At 50.0% G+C, this 20,005-nt stretch overlaps 4 protein-coding genes across 10 annotated transcripts; 3 read left to right on the forward strand and 1 right to left on the reverse strand.

Annotated features, from left to right (window-relative positions):
- Window positions 1–678: 678 nt before the first annotated feature.
- On the forward strand, window positions 679–3,231 carry CLDN7 (claudin 7). The gene is made up of 4 exons (XM_037129194.2): window positions 679–1,651; window positions 2,421–2,585; window positions 2,687–2,771; window positions 2,861–3,231. Exons 1-4 carry the CDS (start codon window positions 1,429–1,431, stop codon window positions 3,021–3,023), a joined length of 636 nt encoding a protein of 211 aa, XP_036985089.2. The 5' UTR covers window positions 679–1,428; the 3' UTR covers window positions 3,024–3,231.
- Window positions 2,552–11,027, reverse strand: ELP5 (elongator acetyltransferase complex subunit 5). 4 transcript variants are annotated; one of them, XM_037129196.2, is made up of 8 exons: window positions 9,439–9,546; window positions 9,220–9,280; window positions 9,054–9,134; window positions 6,998–7,218; window positions 5,421–5,602; window positions 4,733–4,828; window positions 4,504–4,604; window positions 2,552–3,855 (listed from the first exon to the last, which is right to left on the reverse strand). In XM_037129196.2, the coding sequence occupies exons 1-8, from the start codon at window positions 9,482–9,484 to the stop codon at window positions 3,741–3,743; spliced, it is 903 nt and encodes a 300-aa protein (XP_036985091.2). In that variant the 5' UTR covers window positions 9,485–9,546; the 3' UTR covers window positions 2,552–3,740. The 4 variants fall into 4 exon arrangements, with proteins under 4 accessions (XP_036985091.2, XP_053528622.1, XP_053528620.1 ...); XM_053672647.1 differs by having other exon boundaries at window positions 5,580–5,602; window positions 9,439–9,522; XM_053672645.1 differs by lacking the exon at window positions 9,439–9,546 and adding an exon at window positions 10,794–11,027 and having other exon boundaries at window positions 9,054–9,280.
- Window positions 10,027–17,958, forward strand: CTDNEP1 (CTD nuclear envelope phosphatase 1). Of its 4 annotated transcripts, none has more exons than XR_008392887.1 (9): window positions 10,029–10,817; window positions 13,370–13,436; window positions 13,533–13,651; window positions 13,857–13,928; window positions 14,529–14,645; window positions 14,872–14,983; window positions 15,686–15,770; window positions 16,069–16,213; window positions 16,723–17,958. XR_008392887.1 is itself a non-coding variant. In XM_037129192.2 (8 exons), the coding sequence occupies exons 1-8, from the start codon at window positions 10,716–10,718 to the stop codon at window positions 16,127–16,129; spliced, it is 735 nt and encodes a 244-aa protein (XP_036985087.1). In that variant the 5' UTR covers window positions 10,029–10,715; the 3' UTR covers window positions 16,130–16,721. The 4 variants fall into 4 exon arrangements, 2 of the variants coding, with proteins under 2 accessions (XP_036985088.1, XP_036985087.1); XR_008392886.1 differs by lacking the exon at window positions 16,723–17,958 and adding an exon at window positions 16,637–16,721; XM_037129192.2 differs by lacking the exon at window positions 16,723–17,958 and having other exon boundaries at window positions 16,069–16,721.
- On the forward strand, window positions 17,850–19,860 carry GABARAP (GABA type A receptor-associated protein). Its single transcript, XM_037129195.2, has 4 exons — window positions 17,850–18,034; window positions 18,611–18,689; window positions 18,810–18,928; window positions 19,400–19,860. Exons 1-4 carry the CDS (start codon window positions 17,945–17,947, stop codon window positions 19,463–19,465), a joined length of 354 nt encoding a protein of 117 aa, XP_036985090.1. The 5' UTR covers window positions 17,850–17,944; the 3' UTR covers window positions 19,466–19,860.
- Window positions 19,861–20,005: the final 145 nt, after the last annotated feature.

Raw genomic sequence — 20,005 nt, forward strand, 5'->3', positions numbered from 1 at the left:
CGGGATGGGAGAACGAACCCAAATAGAAATAAGTTCAAGCTCAGAATGAGAGAGAAATGTGTGCATAGCCGGGGGCAGGGAGGTGAGAAGAGGGAAAGGTGAACGAGTTTCAAAAGACTCCAAGGGAGTGAGTGACGGGTGTGGCCAAGGCTGTAATGGAAGCCTTACCCTGCTCCCCATCCTCTGCTGACTTCTGGTCTCAGTGGTTTCCTCCTTCGGTTATGTTACAAGGACCCTTGCGGGAGGGGATAGTGACCTGGGAGGTGGGGTGCTAAGGGCCCAGGCATTAAGTCATGTCAGGGATTTGAATGGAGGAGAGCAAGAAGGTGGGAAGTCTTGTCTGAAAGCTGGGTGTCTGTTGGAGGGCAGGGTAGAAAGGCGACCGACAGGGGACCGGGAGGGTGCGCCGCAGCGGGGGGGACCCCGGCGGCAACTCCTACTCCGCTGCCTAAGTAAGATTCCAAGGAATTGGAGCCAGGGTCCCTGAAGGTGGAGTCGGCTAGGCTAGGAGACAAGAAAAAGGAGTAGAGGAAGTACCTCCACCCCCACCTTCTTGGTGGGGGTGGAGGTAAAGTAGGGCAGGACAAAGAGCACCTAGAGTTGAAGCTAAGAGTCCCTGCGGGAGGTGGGGGGAGAAGGGCGGCGCAAAGGCTGGCCAGGGGCGTCCCCCGCGCTCTGGCTCCCCAGTGTCCCTGGTACCCCTGTTGGGGAGAAGGGAAGGGGTATGTATCCTGGTGCCCAAGCGAAGTCCGGTCCAGAGGGGCTGACTTCTGAGAAAACTCCGCCTTCTCCCCACCTGCGGTCACAGACGGGCAAGTGAAGGGGCGTGACCCTGGTGCTCAGGTTTCTTCCTCTACACCTGGGGCCAGGACTTCCGGCCCAGGTGAGTGTCCCTTCGGTGACGTCAGGTCACCCTTGGCCGCCCCTCCTGTTCCGCTCCCCCTCGAGTTCCCAGTGCCGGCAGGGGCGCGCCACCAACGCCCTACATATACTCAGGTGCGCCGCACCTGTCTGCCCTCATCTGCCCGCTCGCGGCTGCTTATTTGCACCTTAACCTCGGGGCGGACAGCAGAGGGTACTTTGGGGAATTCCAGCTCCCAGGACCGCCCACAAGGCCCCTCACCTTTTGTTTGGGTAGCGTCTCCGAGAGTGCCGGAGGGAACGGCCTGGCCTTTGAGAGTCGCCTTTGTAGGCTACTAGTCCTCCCGACGTAGTCTGCTCCCTCTGCTGTGAGACCCTCGCCAGGCCGGAGGGGCAATTCGTGTTTACTTCGGGTGGTAAGAAATTTGCAGTCACTTGGCAAAAAATTTTTTTGCTCTTTGGGCAGTTTACAACTCTACCCCAAGTTGTCTTGTGGGGTTGCCCCTCAGTTTGTTTGCTTTACTGCAGAGGGGCCAGCCCGGCGCCCCCAGTCTCTTCTGAGGCGGAATGGCCAATTCGGGCCTGCAGCTGCTGGGCTTTTCCATGGCCCTGCTGGGCTGGGTGGGCCTGGTGGCGAGCACTGCCATTCCGCAGTGGCAGATGAGTTCGTACGCGGGCGACAACATCATCACAGCCCAGGCCATGTACAAGGGGCTGTGGATGGACTGCGTCACGCAGAGCACGGGAGTGATGAGCTGCAAAATGTACGACTCGGTGCTCGCCTTGTCGGGTAAGACCGTGAGACCGACGGGGCGGACGCGCCTAGAGGGCCGAGGTCAACGGGCGGTTGCTGGGCAGAGCCCGGGCCCAGTGGCCCGACACCTGGTGTTGCCCTGGAGGCTAAGGGGAGAGGAGGGAGCGGAAACAGTCAGGACAGGGCAGTGAAGATGTTGGGGTTTCAGCGGCTACACGCGGGCCCGCACCCAGCCCGCTGCATCCTTCTTCCGAGCCCAGCTCCTCAGGGGGTGGCCGGGTCCTGGGCCTGTTCTTCCCTACAGCCCTAAACTGGCAGTGGCCTCACCCACTCCCGATCTTTTCTTTTGGACAAAGGGTGGCTTGGGTATAAGGCCATGGGATCCGGCGGCGGAGAAGGTGTGCGCTCTTGTCAGTTGTGGGTAGATGCCTGCGGTCTCTAATCTTATCCGCCGATTAGACGAAGCCACAAACCCCGTGGCCTCCATAGTGGGGTCAGAACTGGGACTCGGGCCATTGTTTGTGGGCCCTGCGGAGGCTCCGCCGCTGTCCCCTTTCACCCTTCCCCCTACCTGGGGCAGTTTCATCGAAACTTGGGCGCCCCGGGCGGGTCCGAGAGCAGAGATAGGGTGGGGCGGAGCTGGAAGGCCGCGGAGTCGGGATCCACCCCAAACGGGCCGGACGTGGACACCGAGTGTACTGCAGGCCCGCTACAGGCAGCTTGGGCAGTTACACAGCTGAAGGCTGGAGCCAAGGGAGGGCTGCCTGCACTTCCAGCAGTGAAGGTCCTTCCCCCTTCCCCACAGCGGCTATTCAGGCCACTCGAGCCCTAATGGTGGTATCCCTAGTGCTGGGCGTCCTGGCCATGTTTGTGGCCACAATAGGCATGAAGTGTACACGTTGTGGGGGAGACGACAAAGTGAAGAAGGCCCGTATAGCCATGACAGGAGGCATCATTTTCATCGTAGCAGGTGAGTCACAGGTCCAAGGTGACCTCAAGAACTCTTTAAGAGTGAGGGTGGGCGAGGTGCTGGTTTGGGTCTCACAGTATCTAATACTCCTGCCCCTCTAGGTCTTGCCGCATTGACAGCTTGCTCCTGGTATGGTCATATGATTGTCACAGACTTTTATAACCCTTTGGTCCCCACAAATATTAAGTAAGTACGGAACTCCTGTCTCCTAAAGGAACAGGTCTGGGGTTGGGAGGCAAGCCAGGGTTTCTGACCCCAATCCCCTCTCTCCGCAGGTACGAGTTTGGTCCTGCCATCTTCATTGGCTGGGCAGGGTCTGCTCTGACTCTCTTGGGAGGTGCACTACTCTCTTGCTCCTGTCCTGGGAGTGAGGGCAAAGCTGGGTACCGTGCATCTCACTCCTACCCTAAGCCCAACTCTGCCAAAGAGTACGTGTGAGCTGGGAGCCCCTTGCCCCAGCCTCGCAGCCTGTGAGTGTGCCCAAACACTTGAAAAGGACCTGGGGCAGAGAGCTCAGCCTGTGCAGCAGATGCCTTAGGGTCACTGCAGTCCTGCACACCATGTACAGTTCCCTGGGGGCTGGGTTAAGGACACCAAAAGAGGGGTAGGTGTGTTTTTTGTACAGTAATAAAAAATATGTTTTGGAGAGTAGCCTTCTTTCTTCTCCCTTCAGGGCCTATTTCTTCCTACTGAGATCCTTGCAGGGAGTCTGGAACCTAAAATATGCCTAGTTCAGCTAAAACAAAACAAAACAACAAAACAAAACAAAACACTGTGTATCAATGATGTGCCTGGTCACCCTTATTTCACCGTTTCATTATTTGGGCCCACTTAGGTGCCTGGCTCCCCATCCTCAAGTCCCTTCCACTCCCAACTCTTGCGTAAATAGCTGCCACTTTTTTTTAGTTGAACTAAAAACAAAAAAAAACTTTATTAGGCCCAAGGGGCAGATTTCCTAGTCGCTCACCTTCCTCTCTACTCCTATCCTTTTTCTCCTGACTGGATGCTACTCTCTGCTCATGAGTCATAGGAAAGAGCCTCCAGAGATGGAGGAAACAAAGATGGGACAGGGTAAGGCCAACTCAAACAATAGAAGGATGGTTATGGGCCCAAGGTTTCCCTACCCACCCCAGTCTAATCAAATCTCATGGCCAGTCAAATATCTAGGTCGTCATCTGGGTCCTCTTCGTCCATGTCATCGTAAGCATCTGGTTCATAGAAGATTCGGCTGGTAGCCTGGCCGAGACCATGGCACAGGAGAGCCTGCTGTCTGGGAGATAAGAGAAGAATTGGTGTTGGGAAGGGTGGGTAACAGGCCCTGTCTGAATACCCTGTACCTAGTGACTATGACTCCCTCTTTGTCCCCCATGTTTTCTCTGTCCAAGTCCCTTTCTCTGACCTCATGGTTCAGTTGTTACTGAAGTACCATTTGGTACTGGAACAGATACTCTTACACTGCTCCCCTAATAATACTCTTTAAGTTCTTATTCTTAGCAGCTTGAGGACAAGGATCCTGCCAGTCTTGTTTCATCCACCCACACACTGGGCACCTAAAAACAAGCACCTAAGCCCTTACTAACCTGCCTTTGCCCTCCCCAACTAGTTTCCTGTCCTAGCACCATTGCCTGGAGGTCAGGACATCTCCTGAGGGTCTGGTCTGGCTCAGTCTAGACCCACATTGCTCTAGGGACAACTGTGGAGCTGGGACCCAAGGCTGTAATGGAGAGAAGAGACAAAGGCTCTTTGCCATTGTTGGGTTATAGGTGGGTAAAGAACCACTCCCCAGACTTGGCTCTGGAGATGGACTTCAACCTCTATAAAGTCTGATATGTTAATCAATAACTAGTTGTTGCCCCACCTCTCAAGCCCAGATGCTGGGCTCAATTCAGGGACCCAGGTACATAGGCCCCAATCTTACTTTTCAGAGCTGAACTGGAAGGGCAGGGTCAGGCTATCTTTGGCTTCCTTCTCTTTCTTGGACAGGTGAAGGTTAAAGGTCAAGTGAGTAGTGGGATCCACCTGTAGGTACAAAGGATGCTGTCACTGAGCCCCATTCCTGTTATCTTTGACTTCACCCCCAACCTGTGTTTTTATTCTCGCCAGACCCCAAACTCCATTCTCTCATTCCAGCCCCAGCACTTAGATACCAAGGGTGTAGGAGGATCTGGGTGGGGCTGGGACTTCAGGGGAGACACTCCCTGGAGATCCAGGCTGAAGTCAGACAGGATGGAGAACCAATGAGTCTGGTGGGAAGAAAGGAGAGTAGTAAAGTTTTTCTTTCCATCTTGCTGAAGAAACCAGAGAGATCTATACATCTAATACCTCTGGTCCTAATCAACTATGTAAATGGCTGCTTTCAGCTCTTGCTCTCCACTTCTCACCCCTCCTTCAAACATCTCTGTTCCATATGGACTTGTTCCTTCTCCCTCCTAGTAACCAGTCCTAGTCTTTTCTCCTTTTCCATCTCCTAGAAGGCAGTATTTTTCATTGGTTAAGCTCGCAGGATCTGAGTTTCACAGGCCCTGGCTGGTGTGGCTCAGTGGATTGGGTGCCAGCCTGTGAACCAAAGGGTTTGGGTTTGATTCCCAGTCAGGGCACATGCCTGGGTTGTAGGCCAGGTGCCCAGTAAGGGGCACTCAAGAGGCAACCACACATTGCTGTATCTCTCCCCCTCTCTAAAAATAAAATCTTTAAAAGAAAAATTATCTCATAGGTTAGCTGTGAAGATTAAATGAGGGAAGATAATGAAATGATATAAGCACAAAGTGCTCCATCACATCAGTTTTGTTACTGCTGTTCCCCTCTGTGACCCCAATCTCCTACCGAGCTTCTAACCTCATGTGTTGGACGCTGTTGGGGCCTCCTATAGAGAATGTGAGCTGAGGCCTGGCTTCCGGTACCGCTCAGCGTCACCTCGGTCTGAGCAAGGGCACTCAATGTTCCCATGGGGCCTGGACCATGAAGCTCTCCATGTAGCAGGCCCAGCACACGCACCTGTTCTACTGGGGAGCTGTCACCTGCAGAGGGACAAGACACATAGGTCAGAAAGGGAAGTAGGGACCATCATTCAGAGTTGAGACCTGGGATCAAATAGTGAAGAGGGAAAAAAGGAGAGGCAGGCCCCCATTCCATCACAGCTCTGCCACACTCCCAACATATTTTGCCCAGTTTCACGCCCTTCTCTGAGCCTCTTTCGGTTCTCACCTTTCATGTACTTTCTTATTCCAATGTAAATCTGATTAAGGCACCACTCTGATTACAATTCACAGGCCTTCAGGATGAATTCACACTTTCATCATCTGGTCCCTGTTATCTCTTACGTACTGAGTAACTTACAGTTTTTGGAACTTGCTGAGATCCCAGTCAGTGCCTTTGATTCCTTCCTTTTTGGATGGGGCAGCATTTAGAGTGTCAGGCACTGCACTAAACACTTTAATGTAACACTTCAATCCTTCAAAGGTATTAGTAGACTGAACCATGTGAAGTTGCTCATATCTGACATCTGACTGTATCTGAACTATAAAAGTGGCAATTCCACACTTTTACAAAGGAAACTGAAGCAGAGAGATCAAATACCTTAATACAAAGCTAGGTATCTGACTCCAAAGCCCATGTTTGTTAATACCCATAGTACGCAGGGTGGGTCAAAGTAGGTTTATAGTTGTTCCTATGGAAAGTAAGACAACAAATAATACAAGAATAAACTCTTGTTTCATGCACTCACAATAGTAAACCTACTTTCTGCCCCACCCTGTACTTCAAGGCTAGTCCTAGTGTCACGGGCCAGGCCAGATTTGCAGGGCTGATCTCTTGCTCTAAGACAGTTCCTTCCTTCAGGTTGTCTGCGTGCTCCTTTATCATCATGGCTCTTATTAAAATATCTGGTAATTGCTTGCTTACTTGTCTGTATCCTTGATAAAACTTTGAGCTCCTGGAAGACAAGGACCTGACTATCGTTAGTCTTTATTTTCCCATTATCTAAAATTACATCTGACACATTGTATAAAATTAATGTTTGCTGAATGAGTGAATAAAATAGAAGACTAAAAAAGAATTTGGAACCCTAGCAGGCAGCTCAGATGATTGGAGTGTCATCCTGTACACCAAAAGAGTTGTGGGTTTCATTCCATGTCAGAGCACATGCCTGGGTTGCAGGTTCAATCCCCAATTGGGGTGGGAGGCAGCTGATCGATGTTTCCCTCTCAGGTCTCTCTCAAATTAAGAAACTTATCCTCAAGTGAGGATTAAAAAAAAAGAGCAAACAAACTTGGAAACAAAAAAAGTGATTGCTGGGTAGCATTACAGAGAAGTCAAGAACTAGTATAAAGGTATGTTTTGTCTTAGGGTGGAAAGTGGCACATTCCTTGGCAGGGGGAGATGTATAAGGAGAAGTAATGGAGGAGGAGTCTCACCAGGGCGGGAGTCCTGATGGCTCAGAGCATGCAGCGTCTGGCAGAGTGTGGTGCAGGGAAGGTGAAGCAGCAGCCAGCTAAGTGAATCAAGAGCAATGGTGACAGGACCAGGACCTATCCTCCTGCACATGGCTCTCAAGACTCCCAGGGGTCCCACAGCAAGGGCTTCCCTAGTCTTTGACCAGTTGAGAGGGTCTCTGAAGAGGTCATGGTAAACTAGCCTGCAAGGGGGGGAAAAAAAAAAGACAACATAATACTGTCACTTACCCTTAATCTTGAAATTCATTCTCTGGTATCTGTGGCTCAATCTTCTCAATTTTCACTAATCTCTTGAATACCAATGAAAGATACTAAGAAGTAGAATATAGTCGATGAGTGCACAGACTTTGGCACTAGACAGTCCTGAGCTCCAAGCTTGAGTTTGCTAATTGCCCAAGGTCACCTGATGGATAAATTTCTTAACCTAAGACTCAGTTTCTTCATTTGTAAAAGAGGGATACAAACTCTTGACATTTAGCACAGTGCTTGAGACACACTAAATACTTGATAAATAGGTCAGCTACCATCACTGTCAAATATATCCTGAGTGGCACCTAAAGTGTACCATTCTCTGAATGGAAAAAGAGAAAGGAAAGAACATGAGAAATGGTCCAGCGTGTAGAACAGCTTAACAAAGGTCAAGAATTAAGTTATGTGGTACTACCAAGAATTAAGTTATGTGGTACTACCTATATATAAAACAGCAATTCTGGAAAGACTGGTGTGGGCTAAAAATCCTGGGAATGCTTCATGGTGGCAGAACTTGTTCCTACACACCTTTCTATCTTCTGCTTCCCTTGCGCATGTCATCTGAACATAACAATGGCTGGTTCAAAATTAAGGTTGGACAAACAGATATAAACTGTTATAATCTACAGAGCTACCCTGACCAGGAAGTAATCCTTCTTAACCAGGCAACATAGGTGGGTTCATGGACCTCCTGATCTGGATGCTTTCCTTTACCCCACATCTGTAAGTCCTGGAAGTCCACCTGCTAAAGCCCTCTTACATTTGTCCTAAACTCCCCATCCCTTTTGCCACTCCCTCAAGCCAGGCCTCTGTCATCTCCTACAATTATTTTCTAAGACTCATTAGAACAGGAATCGTATCTGTTTCATTCATGGCTGTATCTCCAGTGCTTAGCACTGGTTCACAATTGGTGCTCAGTACATACCCAAGTGAACCTGGATTACTGCAACAACTTCCCATCTGGTGTCCTTATCTCCAGACCCCTGTCAACCCTTCTCAACAATGCAGTCACTGAATCTTTCTAACAGGAATGATGGTACTACTCCCCTACGAAATTTTCAAAATGACTCCCCACTACCTTAACAATATCTAAATTCTTTTTTTAAAAAATATTTTATTTATTTATTTTTCGAGAGAGGGGACGGGAAGGAGAAAGAGTGGGAGAGAAATATCAACGTATGGTTGCCTCTCATGCGTCCCCTGCTGGGAACTGGCCTGCAACCCAGGCATGTGCCCTGACTGGGAATCGAATATCTAAATTCTTTTTCGGACCTTTCACTATCAGGTTTATTTTTTTAAATCTGATTTCAGGAAACTCTTCCACCTTCATTAAGAGGTATGCCGTCCCCTATCTCCCTAATTCTGCGTATGCTGTTCCCTCTGCCTGTAGGACAAGTCCCTCAGGAGCTTGCAGTTAAGCGATGATGCAAGTCTGGAATCCATGTCTGAATTAAACTCACTAGATTCTGAGTAACACAGAGGCAGAACATGTTTATGTTTCTTCTCCAGGACAGCTTCCAGTGTTAAACTGTACTGTTGGCCTTTACCCTCTAATTTCTCTCTCACTCTATTATCTCTGCTTTGGATTCTCCAGATACGCACCACTCCACATTCCTCTTACTAATTCTTGCTTCCTGAAAGGCCCATATCCATTTACTCAATGAATAAGTAACTACTACTACATACCAGGTTCTTGCTTGCTGCTGTAAGGGACATTCCTTAGCAATAGAGATCGCACATCCAATTAATTCTTCCAATTTGTACTTACTGGCTATTGATACTGGAGTCAAAACCTTCACGAAACTCTTCCTCGCTCACTTCACAGCCCAGGATGTGGACCTCCTCTCCACTGAGGCACATATGAGGAACAATGTCAGAGTGGGGGCCCAGGCTTCCGTACCGCGGAGGACCGGAAGACGCTGCGGGTTACTCACCACAGCGCAGATTTCTTGATTAGCGCCTTCAACAAACTGCGGCCCTCCCACTCCACAGAGTCTGGGGAAGAGTGAGAAACGGATAAACAGCATGAGAACAGAGGTTTCCACCTTCATGAGCCCGTTGCAACCGCGCCCCTAGCCAGTGACCCTTGGTCCTTCCTCTTCGCTTCCACCCTTTAAGCCCGGCTCCAAAGCCCCCAGGCCTGTGACCCTCACCCCGAAGCAGCACCAAGCCGCCTAGACCTAACACAGACTCCAACATCTTCAACCTGCGTCCAGGCCTTTCTCCGACGCCCTTTGATGGCGTCACGGCCTGCTGCTCCACCCCTCCAGGGGAAAGGGGCGGGGCATTCATGATTCCTCCCACCACTAAAACCTGGCAGTCAGCAATGGGAGGTGCATAAATTCAATGTTCCCAAGGCGGCTCACGTGGAGGGGCCCTATCCCAAGCCCTGGCTCAGAAACGTACGGATGTACGGACGACGTCCCTCTCCACATTTTTACAGTGACTAGGGCGGCAAGAGCAGTTGTAAATGGGGGACCGCTGCACGAGCCCATCAGTCCGCTCGAACTCCGGGTCAACTGACATCACTGCCCAATTCACCCCATTCCAGGGAGGGCCTGCAATCGCTACAGGTCCCGCCCCATCGCCACCTTCCGCGCCTGCGCGGTATTGCGGTCTTGCTGGGGGGGGGGGTACATTCTCCTTTCCTCATCCCCACCCCCATAGACCGAGTCTCGAACAAATTCCCGGTGAAATGAATACACGTCACCACCGGAAGTAGTGTCAGAGGGGAAGAGGAGGGGGAAAGGAAGGAGGAGGGAGCCCTTTGGGTGATAAAATGGCGCCTATCAGAGTGGGAAATCCAGCTGTAGAAACTGCGGCCCCACTTCCCAGCGGCTAAGGGATCCCTGACCTTGGGGAGGGGGAGGCCGCTCCGGTTCATCCATCCCCGCTTCTCGGCTCCCCCTCCCCCTCCTCCCCCACTCCCCCACTCAGCCTGCCCGTACGCCGCCACCGCGGCCCATCGCGCGCCGCGGCCCCCGCCCGCCCCTTTTCCGCGGGCAGCCCCCTAGCGCGCCTGCGCAGCGGGCCACCCTCCGCTTCCTCCTTCCCCTCCCCCTTCTTTCTCCCTAGCCCCCTCCCCCATTACCCCCTCCCCCAACTCTCCATCCCCTTCCCTTCTGGTCTCGGAGGACCCCGTCCTATCCCGATCTACCTGGGCCCGCAATCTCCGCGAAGCCGTCGGTGCCACTCCCTGCCCATGTGGGCCCCTGCGGGCTGCCCACGCTTGTCCCCTAGCTCCTGGTTCCGCTGGGCTTTCCCCTCGCCAGGGGTGGCTGTCTGAGCCGCCCGCTCCGTGCCCCTCTCTGCAGCCTCTCCTGCCATTCGGGGCCCCCGTTCCCCCTCCCGGCGGCGGGGGGCTGCCCCCGGGGGGCTGGCGGAGCTGGGCCGCGGGGGCCCCGGGGCCGGCGGTGCCGGGGTCATCGGGATGATGCGGACGCAGTGTCTGCTGGGGCTGCGCACATTCGTGGCCTTCGCCGCCAAGCTGTGGAGCTTCTTCATTTACCTTTTGCGGAGGCAGATCCGCACGGTGAGCCTGGGTGGGCGCTGGTCTTGGTAGGGACCTCTGTCTGCGGTGCTCACGGGTTTTCGGAAAGTGTCGGGCCTCTGGTCCTGGCGGTGGCTTGTGTCCTTAAACAGTTAGGGCACCTTTAGCAAGGTATGTGGTGGGAAGGGGAGAAGGGAGACCCTTGTAGAAGAACGGAGATCGGGGAACTTAAAGACAGGATTTGGCAACTCTTGGGGGCCAGGATGGTGGGTGGGGCGCTCTTAAGAAAGCTGGAGTTGCTGCTGAAGAAACCGAGAGGCAGGGAACACCTGTTTGATGGCAGCAGATCTGTTGATGTCGGCTTGTGAAAGACCCTCCTGTTATTAGGGAAACTCCATGTGTGTTTGGTCATATAACAAGGGAGAGACAGGCTTATGTGTCAAGAGTGGAGGTGGGTGGGAGGGCATATGTGACAAACAAGAATGGAAACCCAGGAAAAGCCCTGGGTTTGAAGAAGAAACCCCTCAGGTTTGCACGAAGGGAACTCCTCCAGAAAGGCCCAGAAAACTTACTTCATAGTGTGAGTGTCTGGATTTACTGAGATCCTGGGACTAAGATACTTTTCTATTTTGGGGTTCTTTAGTAGTGGAAAGGAGCACATTGAAGTTAGAGTGTTTCATTCAGGAGACCATGTTTGTCAGCTGCAGGCTAGAATCCCAGGGCAAGTCACCCCTGAGACCCCTAGCATTGTGAGGGATACTGTGGGCAGTGGAAACTGTGCACGTATACAAGTATCTCTGGGTTTCCTCCCCTGTAGCTTTTTCCCAAACTCAGAGCTCCTTAGGCTAACATTGTGTAATGAATGGGTTCTTGTGTTCTCATCATAACTGGGGAGAATTAAGTGAGCTGGGCTTCGCTGGTCTGTACTCTTTGGCATACCTTAGTAAAAACTGAGAGAATAAAACCAGGTAGGGGCTGTTTAGGTCAAGGAATTTCCAGAAAACCCTGGGTGGTACTGCTAGTGGACTTACTGATTTGGGGGGATGGGCCTGGCCTTGCATTTAGTGTCTCTTTTACCATTCTACTCCTTCCACTTCCTGAGTTAGCGTGAGAATTGTTCTGGGTAGTCATGGTTGTAAGCAGGGCTGTTACCTCTGAGACAAGAGTTAGAAGCCAAGAAGAATTTGGGGTCAGAGATGTTGATATGTGTGTAGAGCTAGCACCTGGGGTTTTCTTCACATGTTACTTGCCATCCCTCTTTGCCTGGACTTGCTCTAAGCAGCCTACCTTCTTCCTCTAACACATCAGTTTTTGTTCTGGGTGCAGGGAGCAGTCTTTGGCCACCCAGAGACTAGTTGCTTTCCTTTGAGTGGCACTGACCCCACAGCCTTTTGTCTTCCCTTCCCATACAATCTGGTCTCTTCCCCCACCCCCTTTCTGGCAGTTGCTTGGAGCAGTCCCTACATGCCCAGTATGTGCAACCCGAGATAGCAGGGCAGGATACCCGAGCTATTGCTGCCCTCATCATGGCCCAGGAAGAGAAGAAGGGCAGATGCCTTGGGATGAGGGGTGAGGGCTCTTTGGTTTGCAAGGGGAAGTCTAGTTTTCGTGAGGCTGAGGGCCTATGAATGGACTGAAGAGCATTTGTTTGTGCCTTAGAAGAAAAGAGCAGAGGAGGGAATTGCCAGGCTTTGCATGGAAGAGATATGAGTGTTAGAAATAAGAGTCTTTGGAGAAACTGGAAGGCTGAGTTCGTGATGTCCTTGGTCCATCTTCACCTCTCACAGCCCTTACTGCACTCTGGCCATCTCCACACCCTATTAGTCAGCTTGGTGGGTGGGGCTTTTCCGGTGTCCTCTGCCTTGCCCTAGGTACCAGGAAAGGAGGCTGTTCAAAGGGCTGAGGTTCTTTGCAACTTGTGACTTGGCTAGTAGAGACAGAAATGGACAGGTGGCTGGTTAAAATAGATAGGCCTGGTGGCCCCTAGCCAGAGGAACTTAGCTGACCTGACAACCCCTGGATTCCCTCATCTTCTGTTCTGCCTAGGGATCCAAGGACCTCCCTTGACTCCTATTCTGTGTCCACTAAGGAATCTCAGGCTGATGGGAGTTGTCACAAAGAATCCTCAGGTTGGAGTTGGGGAGAGCTGTGCATTTCTTTGTTCAGTGTAGCAAAATAATATATTGGTTAAGAGAGTAGGTTCTTGCATTAGACTGCAGGATACAATCCTGGCTCCACCATTTTATCGATTCTAATATTAACTGACCACCCCTGCTACAGTGTTCTAGGAATACAGCCATGATGGAGACAAAATCCGTGCTTTTATTCTAATTGGGACAAATAACTAAATAAGATAATTACTACCTGTGTAACCTTAGGCAAGGTATTTATCCTCTCCAAGCTTCAGTTTCTTTATTCTTAAAACAGAGATATTATTATTACTATTATTATTGTTGTTGTTTTGAGTAATAAATGACATAATCCTAAATCATCACTTCATGGTGCCCAACATACGGTAAATGTTCAACACGTGCTACCTGTTGTTACTGTGGAAGATTTCCTTGGCAAGTGTTCTAATCCTGTCTTGTTCTCAGGTGATTCAGTACCAGACTGTTCGATATGATATCCTTCCATTATCTCCTGTGTCCCGGAATCGGCTAGGTAAGTGTGCTGGCTGGGGAGATCCTTTAAGGTGAGGTAGGTTTCAAGGTCTGGGCTGGAGGTTGGTTGGTATTATTCCTTCCTGTTGTGGTTCAGGCCAGGTGAAGAGGAAGATTCTGGTGCTGGATCTGGATGAGACACTTATTCACTCCCATCATGATGGGGTTCTGAGGCCCACGGTACGACCTGGAACACCTCCTGACTTCATCCTCAAGGTGTGTAGGGGTGGAAGGTGGTGGAATCATTATGTCTGTTACTGTACTTGGACCTTTTCTAATCCCAGAATGTGTTATGCCCATCCCCATCCCTTGGTACCAGCCTCAGCCTGAAGAAGGGAAGCAAGCAGTGGGAAGGTGGGGGGTATCATTTAGGTACGGTGGTGCTGAGGACTTCCCCCAGCCCTTCCTTGTTCCTCTACAGGTGGTAATAGACAAACATCCTGTCCGGTTTTTTGTACATAAGAGGCCCCATGTGGATTTCTTCTTAGAAGTGGTGAGTTTGCAGAAGCCAAAGGAAGCTCTGTGATGAAGGAATGGTTTTAGGGTTTTGGGAATTTAGAAGATTTGGAGGAAGTAAGGGGTGAGGAGAAATGGGTAAGGGCAATTTTGGAGAAGGGAAGTTGTGGAATGGTTGGAGAATGACTTTTGGTAGTTTTGGTTCATTTGCTTTGCTGGTATAACTATTCTTTCACAGGCTTCCTGCTCTTTTGTTCTTACATCTCTGAATCTTAAGGGTGTTTGGTACCTAAGACACTTGAGTTCAGAATTTTTGTGTCCTCAGAGACATTTGATAATTGCTAAGTGTCCTGAATGACAAGGCTAGAGTTCTAGTTAAAGGGAACAGTATGTGTAAATGAGCCCTGACTGGTGTGGCTCAGTGGGTTGGGTGTCGCTCCACAAAGCAAAAGGTCACTGGTTTGATTCCTGGTCAGGTCACATGCCTGGGTTGTGGGCATGTTTTTTGCACATCAGTGTTTCTCTCCCTTTCTCCCTCCCTTCTCTTCTCTCTAAAAAATAAATAAAATCTTTAAAAACAATAAAATAAATGAATGATCACTCTTCTGTCACCTCCTTCTTCCCCTGTCTACTTCAGGTAAGCCAGTGGTATGAGCTGGTAGTGTTCACAGCAAGCATGGAGATTTATGGCTCTGCTGTGGCAGATAAACTGGACAATAGCAGAAGCATTCTCAAGAGAAGATACTACAGACAGGTAAGGGGCTAGAATCTAGGTCTAAGATTGAAGCTCTGGAGGCAGGCCACCAGGGAGGGATTTGAATTTGAAGCAGTTGTCCTGGAATGGGACCTTCTGGGGACATGAGGGAGGCATATTGCGTGATCTTCTTTGTTGGAATTTGGCTGCCCATGGTGTAGTTAGGATTGGGGGATCAATCAGAGGAAGAGTCTCCTTTTGATACCCAGCTCACCCTGCCTTCCAGCACTGCACTTTGGAATTGGGCAGCTACATCAAGGACCTCTCTGTGGTCCACAGTGACCTCTCCAGCATTGTGATCCTGGATAACTCCCCCGGGGCTTACAGGAGCCATCCAGGTATGGGGGAATGTGGTGAGTCTGGCAGTACGAGGAAGTGGTTCTGAGGTATCTTGAATGCATGGAACTGGGGTATCTTGTTCTACTGTAAGTCAGGATGGTATTGTTCCTCTTTTAAGTGAGATGTTTCCCCCCCTCCCCCACATATCCGTTTCATAAATCAGATTTAGTTCAGGTGAAATACAATGGCACTATTTGACTAGAAGCTTCACACTATGAAGAAATGGTGATTAAAATTTAATTTAATTTTGGAGTGTAAGTCAGGAAAATTTTTGCTTAGATTTTGACTTGGGTGGGTGAGTGGTGGTGAGAAACATATTGGTAGGCAAAAGTGGGTTTGTAGTTCATATGAAAAAAGACATGCGGGTTACGATTATTACAATAGCTTTATTAAGTCAAAAGAATGCTACTCAAACTAAACCTACTTTTGCTCACCCCTGTGAAGTAAATGATCCCAACTCCCAAATAAAAGAAAAAACACCACAGGAACTAGTATAAAGGACACATGGACAACAACTAAGGGGGGTGGAAATGGGAGGGAGGTGGGGAGCACTGGGGGGGTGGGCTGGGATGGGAGTAAAAAACAGAAAACTACTTGAACAATAAGTAAATAAATTTAAAAAAATTAAATTAAAAAAAGAAAAAACACCATCCCTCTTGAATTCTTTGTTTCTTCTCATGCGCATTTTTCACTCAATCTAGACAATGCCATCCCCATCAAGTCTTGGTTCAGTGACCCCAGCGACACCGCCCTTCTTAACCTGCTTCCCATGCTGGATGCCCTCAGGTAAGGGTAGCTGGACACTTAGATTTCAGAGGAAAGGACGTGGTGGGGGAGTCCTAAGAGGGAATAACAGTGTGTCCTGTTTTACTTATCTCTCTTCCCTTCAGCATTTAACATTTGAACCCAGGTCTTATTCTAAAGTTGATCACTTTCAGTGCTTGGCTTGGGTTTTGGGCCAACTAAACCTCAGTTGCATCATGTGAAAATGGTGACTGCCCCACGTCTCCAGTGAGGCTGCCTGACACTAGTGCGGGGATATGAATTATAAGGACTCTACCAATGCAAGTTATTGTCATCCCAGGTTCACCGCTGATGTTCGCTCTGTGCTGAGCCGAAACCTTCACCAACATAGGCTCTGGTGACAGCTGCTCCCCCTCCACCTGAGTTGGGGTGGGGGGGAAAGGGAGGGCGTGCCTCAGGATGCCTGTCTGATGCTCTGTCCAATGGTGAGGACTGCCTGGGCAGGGTCTGCCCCTCCCGCCCCTCTGCCCTGGGAGCCCTGCACTCCATATGGAGTCTGGATGGACACATGGGCCAGACTGTGAAGCAGCCTCTCTCTAACTTCGTGTTCGCACTCCCTGGAAACCCCAGATTGGGTCATGAGCGGAGGACTAGGAGAGCTGAAACCCTGTCTGTGGTGGAGAGAGAGGACTGGCCAGAGTGAGAGACAGACATTTAATAATCTGGGAGGCTCAGAGAGAAGCCAAGTCAGCTTTGTTGTGATTTGATTTTTTAAAAAAACTCTTGTACAAAACTGATCTAATTCTTCACTCCAAGGGCTGGGTTGTGGGTGGGAAGCCGGGATTTGGGCCACTGGATTTCACCCAAACTTGTACCCCCTTACTTTTCTCTATATTTTCCTTTCCTAGACTCCTTCAGACCTGTAACCAGTTTACTGTTTGTTTTTTTCCCCCTTCTCTCTTTTAAACCATTCATTATAACTTTGAAACCAAAGCTGCCCCAGGTCCTTCTCTGGGGTTTTGGGAAGTTGAGGGGAGAGACTGCTCTTGGTAGGGGGGATAGGTGGTGATGGCTTTGCAAGGATGGAGTAGTGAATGACCACATTGGATGTTTCTGACAGGATGGGCATCCTGGCTGGGAGGGAAAGGACAACTGTATGGCCTGAGGGAACTTGAAGTTTTCAGAGCCATAGGACACAGATATATGAAAGGAGGAGAAACCTAGATGCTAGAAAAGGCATACAGCTGGAAAGAAGCCAGTTAGGGGGGCTGACTAGACAAGCTAAACGGGCTATTCCGCCAGGCACCCAGTGCCCCCAGCCTTACTCTTCCTGGGTTGCTAGCCTCCAGCTCCCGCTCCTGCAGCTGCAGGTTCCACCCCTCAGGGTCCTCCTCCCAGAAGCCGGCTCTACTTCCTTAGCAGCCGCCACGTGATGCTCCGCCCTTTCAGATCACATGATTCTGTTGCTATAAGTGCTGGAAGTGTTCCTCCGCGTTGATGTAGTCCCCACCTTTCGGACCTACCCGCCAATCCCTATTGGTTCACTCTACTGAAACCTAAGCTTTCTGTGCGTCTGTCCAAACTTGTATTTAGTTTCTGCCCTATATTTCCGAACCACCTTCTCCATTTGGGTACTACTATGTTTTGGTGTCAACGGCCGTCTTGAGCTTATCAGCACGGCCGATAGCTGCCCTTGTAATAGTTATTCAGCTATTCGTGAGTAGCTGCCCTTGTAATTATTTTAGCTTTTCCTTTACCTTATGTACAAAAAGAAATTGTGGCGAGCTGAATCTCAAGTTATGATTACTATCTCCTAGCTGCTTTTTATCCCTACCTTTGTGGGGGAAGGTTAGGAAATGGGTTTTCAATTATTTTCCACGGTAGAAACACCAACTACCCTTGCTACGTCGCCGGCTTAGCCCACAAATAGATTCCAAAGTGATTACGCTGATGGTGGTGGGGGGAGGTGTCGGTAGGTGGTGGAAAGTTAGCAGCGTTAGAGCTGCTACGCCAGTAGCGTAACTACCAAGCAAGACGGCCCTTGATGGGCGGGGGCGGGGTTGGCGAATAGGGAAGTGGCGCAAGTGCTGAGATCCCTCCGCTGAATCCGCCTGCGCCTTCGCCACCGTCGTCGCTGCCACCGCCCCCTGTCCCGGCCTCCCCCCCTCCCCCCTGGTTCCCTCAGTCCAGTCCGGTCCAGCCCGGTTCCCGGGAGGATGAAGTTCGTGTATAAAGAGGAGCATCCGTTCGAGAAGCGCCGCTCTGAGGGCGAGAAGATCCGAAAGAAATATCCCGACCGGGTCCCGGTGAGGACGGTAGCCAGGGCCGAGGGCGCGGGGCGCTGGCACTGACGCCACAGCCTGGGCTTATGTTTGGAGCGGGCAGCACAGGCATCAGGCTGTCGGCCTTGGTGGGGTTGGGGACGATCCTGAAACTGTTGTCTTTGGAACTGGAGGTGAAAGGGGATAGTGGTAGTAGCTGCGGGTGAGGGGGGTGTAGATGGGAGGGATAGGCCTTGGGATTCAAGTTGGAGGCTATAAGGATTTGACAGTCTGAATGTCACATGGTCATTCCTCCCAGCTGGCTAGATTTTGAGATTGAAGCTGTACTTGGGCTATACAAGTGATTCTCGTCTGTTTAAGATAGTTGTTTATTATGATCCCCCCTAGTCAGGGTCCGGGAGGTTTAGGTAAGTCGAGTCAGTGGGCTCCGGCTGTCTACTCAAGGCTACACAGCATGTTCAGAGACAAAGAGAAATTAATTTGGAGTAGGTTTGGGTGCTAGGTATATTGTTGCTTGAATTCCTGACAGGTGGAATTAGATATTACAGTTGTGGGGCTGTAATATCTAATGTCTTCTAATTTTTATTTTTCCTTTATCAGGTGATAGTAGAAAAGGCTCCCAAAGCTCGGATAGGAGACCTGGACAAAAAGAAATACCTGGTGCCTTCTGATCTCACAGGTGGGGACCTGACCCCAATATCCAGGTTTGCTCTCTGTGGGAGGAGGCTCCAAATAGCAGCTGTTCTTTTGCGGGCATTTGTGATATTTGTGAGTTTATCAGACTTTGTATTTTTGGCAGTTGGTCAGTTCTATTTCTTGATCCGGAAGCGAATTCATCTCCGAGCTGAGGATGCCTTGTTTTTCTTTGTCAACAATGTCATTCCACCCACCAGTGCCACGATGGGTCAACTATACCAGGTATGGTGACTGGGAAGTAGTGGAAACTTTGGAGAGGGAGTTGGAAGAACTTGAGTGGAAGAAAGTTTTAGGTCAGCAGTTCTTGGACCAGCTGGCTAGCTTAGCTCTCAATTTCTCCTTTGGCCTTAAAATTCTTAGGTAGTTCTGGGTTGGGGTTTTGGACAGGGTAGTGGGAGACTGAATGGAGAATAGCGAGCTGAAGCATATGTTCTGAAATGGATTCTCCTCAATTCTAGTTCCCTTGTCATTCCAAGACTACAGAGAAGGATTGGAGGTCTTTTTTATTTTTTACTTTTGTCTAGGGGTGTTCCTAGAGAATGCTGTTAGGCTGACAGGTCCTGGAACAAGTGAGGGCTCTGGTTTTGGGGTTCTTCGAAAAAATGGTTTTTGAAGAATATATTTGGGCAGTGGGTGGGTCAAGTAACTAATGGCCAGATGCCTGAGTACCATTGTTTTCTGCTTTCACCCCAGGAACACCATGAAGAAGACTTCTTTCTATACATTGCCTACAGTGATGAAAGTGTCTATGGCCTGTGAAGCTGCTGCGCCTGTGGTGGGGGGGTCCCATTCTACAAAGAGAGGTGGCCCCCCCCCTTCTTGACCTCTCTTTCGGACCTGCACTTCCTAATGTTTGAGGCTCTTCTCCAGAACCTCTTAGCAATAGGGTCAATGGAGAAGATCGCTTCTAGTACCTCTCCTTTCTCCTTCCTTCCTCTTTCTTTACCACCTTATCCTTTTTTGCTCTACACTTGATTGTCCATCTCTGTCACATCAAGTGATTGTTTTGGTTTCTGTTCCCTTTCTAACTGCCAGGGGGCTCAGACCCCAGCAATCTTTTCCTTTCACTACCTTTTTTGGGGGGTAGATGGAAGGGCCTGAAATTGTTGGAGAAGGTAGGAGGCACATCAATAAAGAGGAAACGACCAAGTGAACTGGATTTTGCTTTGTGTTGCTACTCTCCCCCTTTTGGTTTTTGGTACTTTGGTGGGAAGAAATGAGGTTGGAGGGGTAGTGATATGTTTTGGTTTATTCTGTTGATGTAGGGCTTTGCCTTGTGCACAAAAGGGGTCCTTTTGT

The sequence above is a fragment of the Artibeus jamaicensis genome, unplaced genomic scaffold (assembly GCF_021234435.1).
Source record: "Artibeus jamaicensis isolate MK-2021 breed Jamaican fruit bat unplaced genomic scaffold, CSHL_Jam_final contig_781, whole genome shotgun sequence".
In the NCBI taxonomy this organism is placed as follows: domain Eukaryota; kingdom Metazoa; phylum Chordata; class Mammalia; order Chiroptera; family Phyllostomidae; genus Artibeus; species Artibeus jamaicensis.

Coding starts and splice junctions, on each gene's coding strand:
- CLDN7 (XM_037129194.2), top strand. CDS start 1,429: ATGGCCAATTCGGGCCTGCAGCTGCTGGGCTTTTCCATGGCCCTGCTG. Junction 1,652..2,420: donor CTCGGTGCTCGCCTTGTCGG/GTAAGACCGTGA, acceptor CCTTCCCCACAG/CGGCTATTCAGGCCACTCGA. Junction 2,772..2,860: donor TTGGTCCCCACAAATATTAA/GTAAGTACGGAA, acceptor CTCTCTCCGCAG/GTACGAGTTTGGTCCTGCCA.
- ELP5 (XM_037129196.2), bottom strand. CDS start 9,484: ATGTTGGAGTCTGTGTTAGGTCTAGGCGGCTTGGTGCTGCTTCGGG. Junction 5,603..6,997: donor CCATCAGGACTCCCGCCCTG/GTGAGACTCCTC, acceptor GTCCCTCTGCAG/GTGACAGCTCCCCAGTAGAA. Junction 4,829..5,420: donor AACAGCGTCCAACACATGAG/GTTAGAAGCTCG, acceptor TCTTCCCACCAG/ACTCATTGGTTCTCCATCCT.
- CTDNEP1 (XM_037129192.2), top strand. CDS start 10,716: ATGATGCGGACGCAGTGTCTGCTGGGGCTGCGCACATTCGTGGCCTTC. Junction 13,652..13,856: donor CTCCTGACTTCATCCTCAAG/GTGTGTAGGGGT, acceptor GTTCCTCTACAG/GTGGTAATAGACAAACATCC. Junction 13,929..14,528: donor TGGATTTCTTCTTAGAAGTG/GTGAGTTTGCAG, acceptor TGTCTACTTCAG/GTAAGCCAGTGGTATGAGCT.
- GABARAP (XM_037129195.2), top strand. CDS start 17,945: ATGAAGTTCGTGTATAAAGAGGAGCATCCGTTCGAGAAGCGCCGCTCT. Junction 18,035..18,610: donor AATATCCCGACCGGGTCCCG/GTGAGGACGGTA, acceptor TTCCTTTATCAG/GTGATAGTAGAAAAGGCTCC. Junction 18,690..18,809: donor GGTGCCTTCTGATCTCACAG/GTGGGGACCTGA, acceptor TATTTTTGGCAG/TTGGTCAGTTCTATTTCTTG.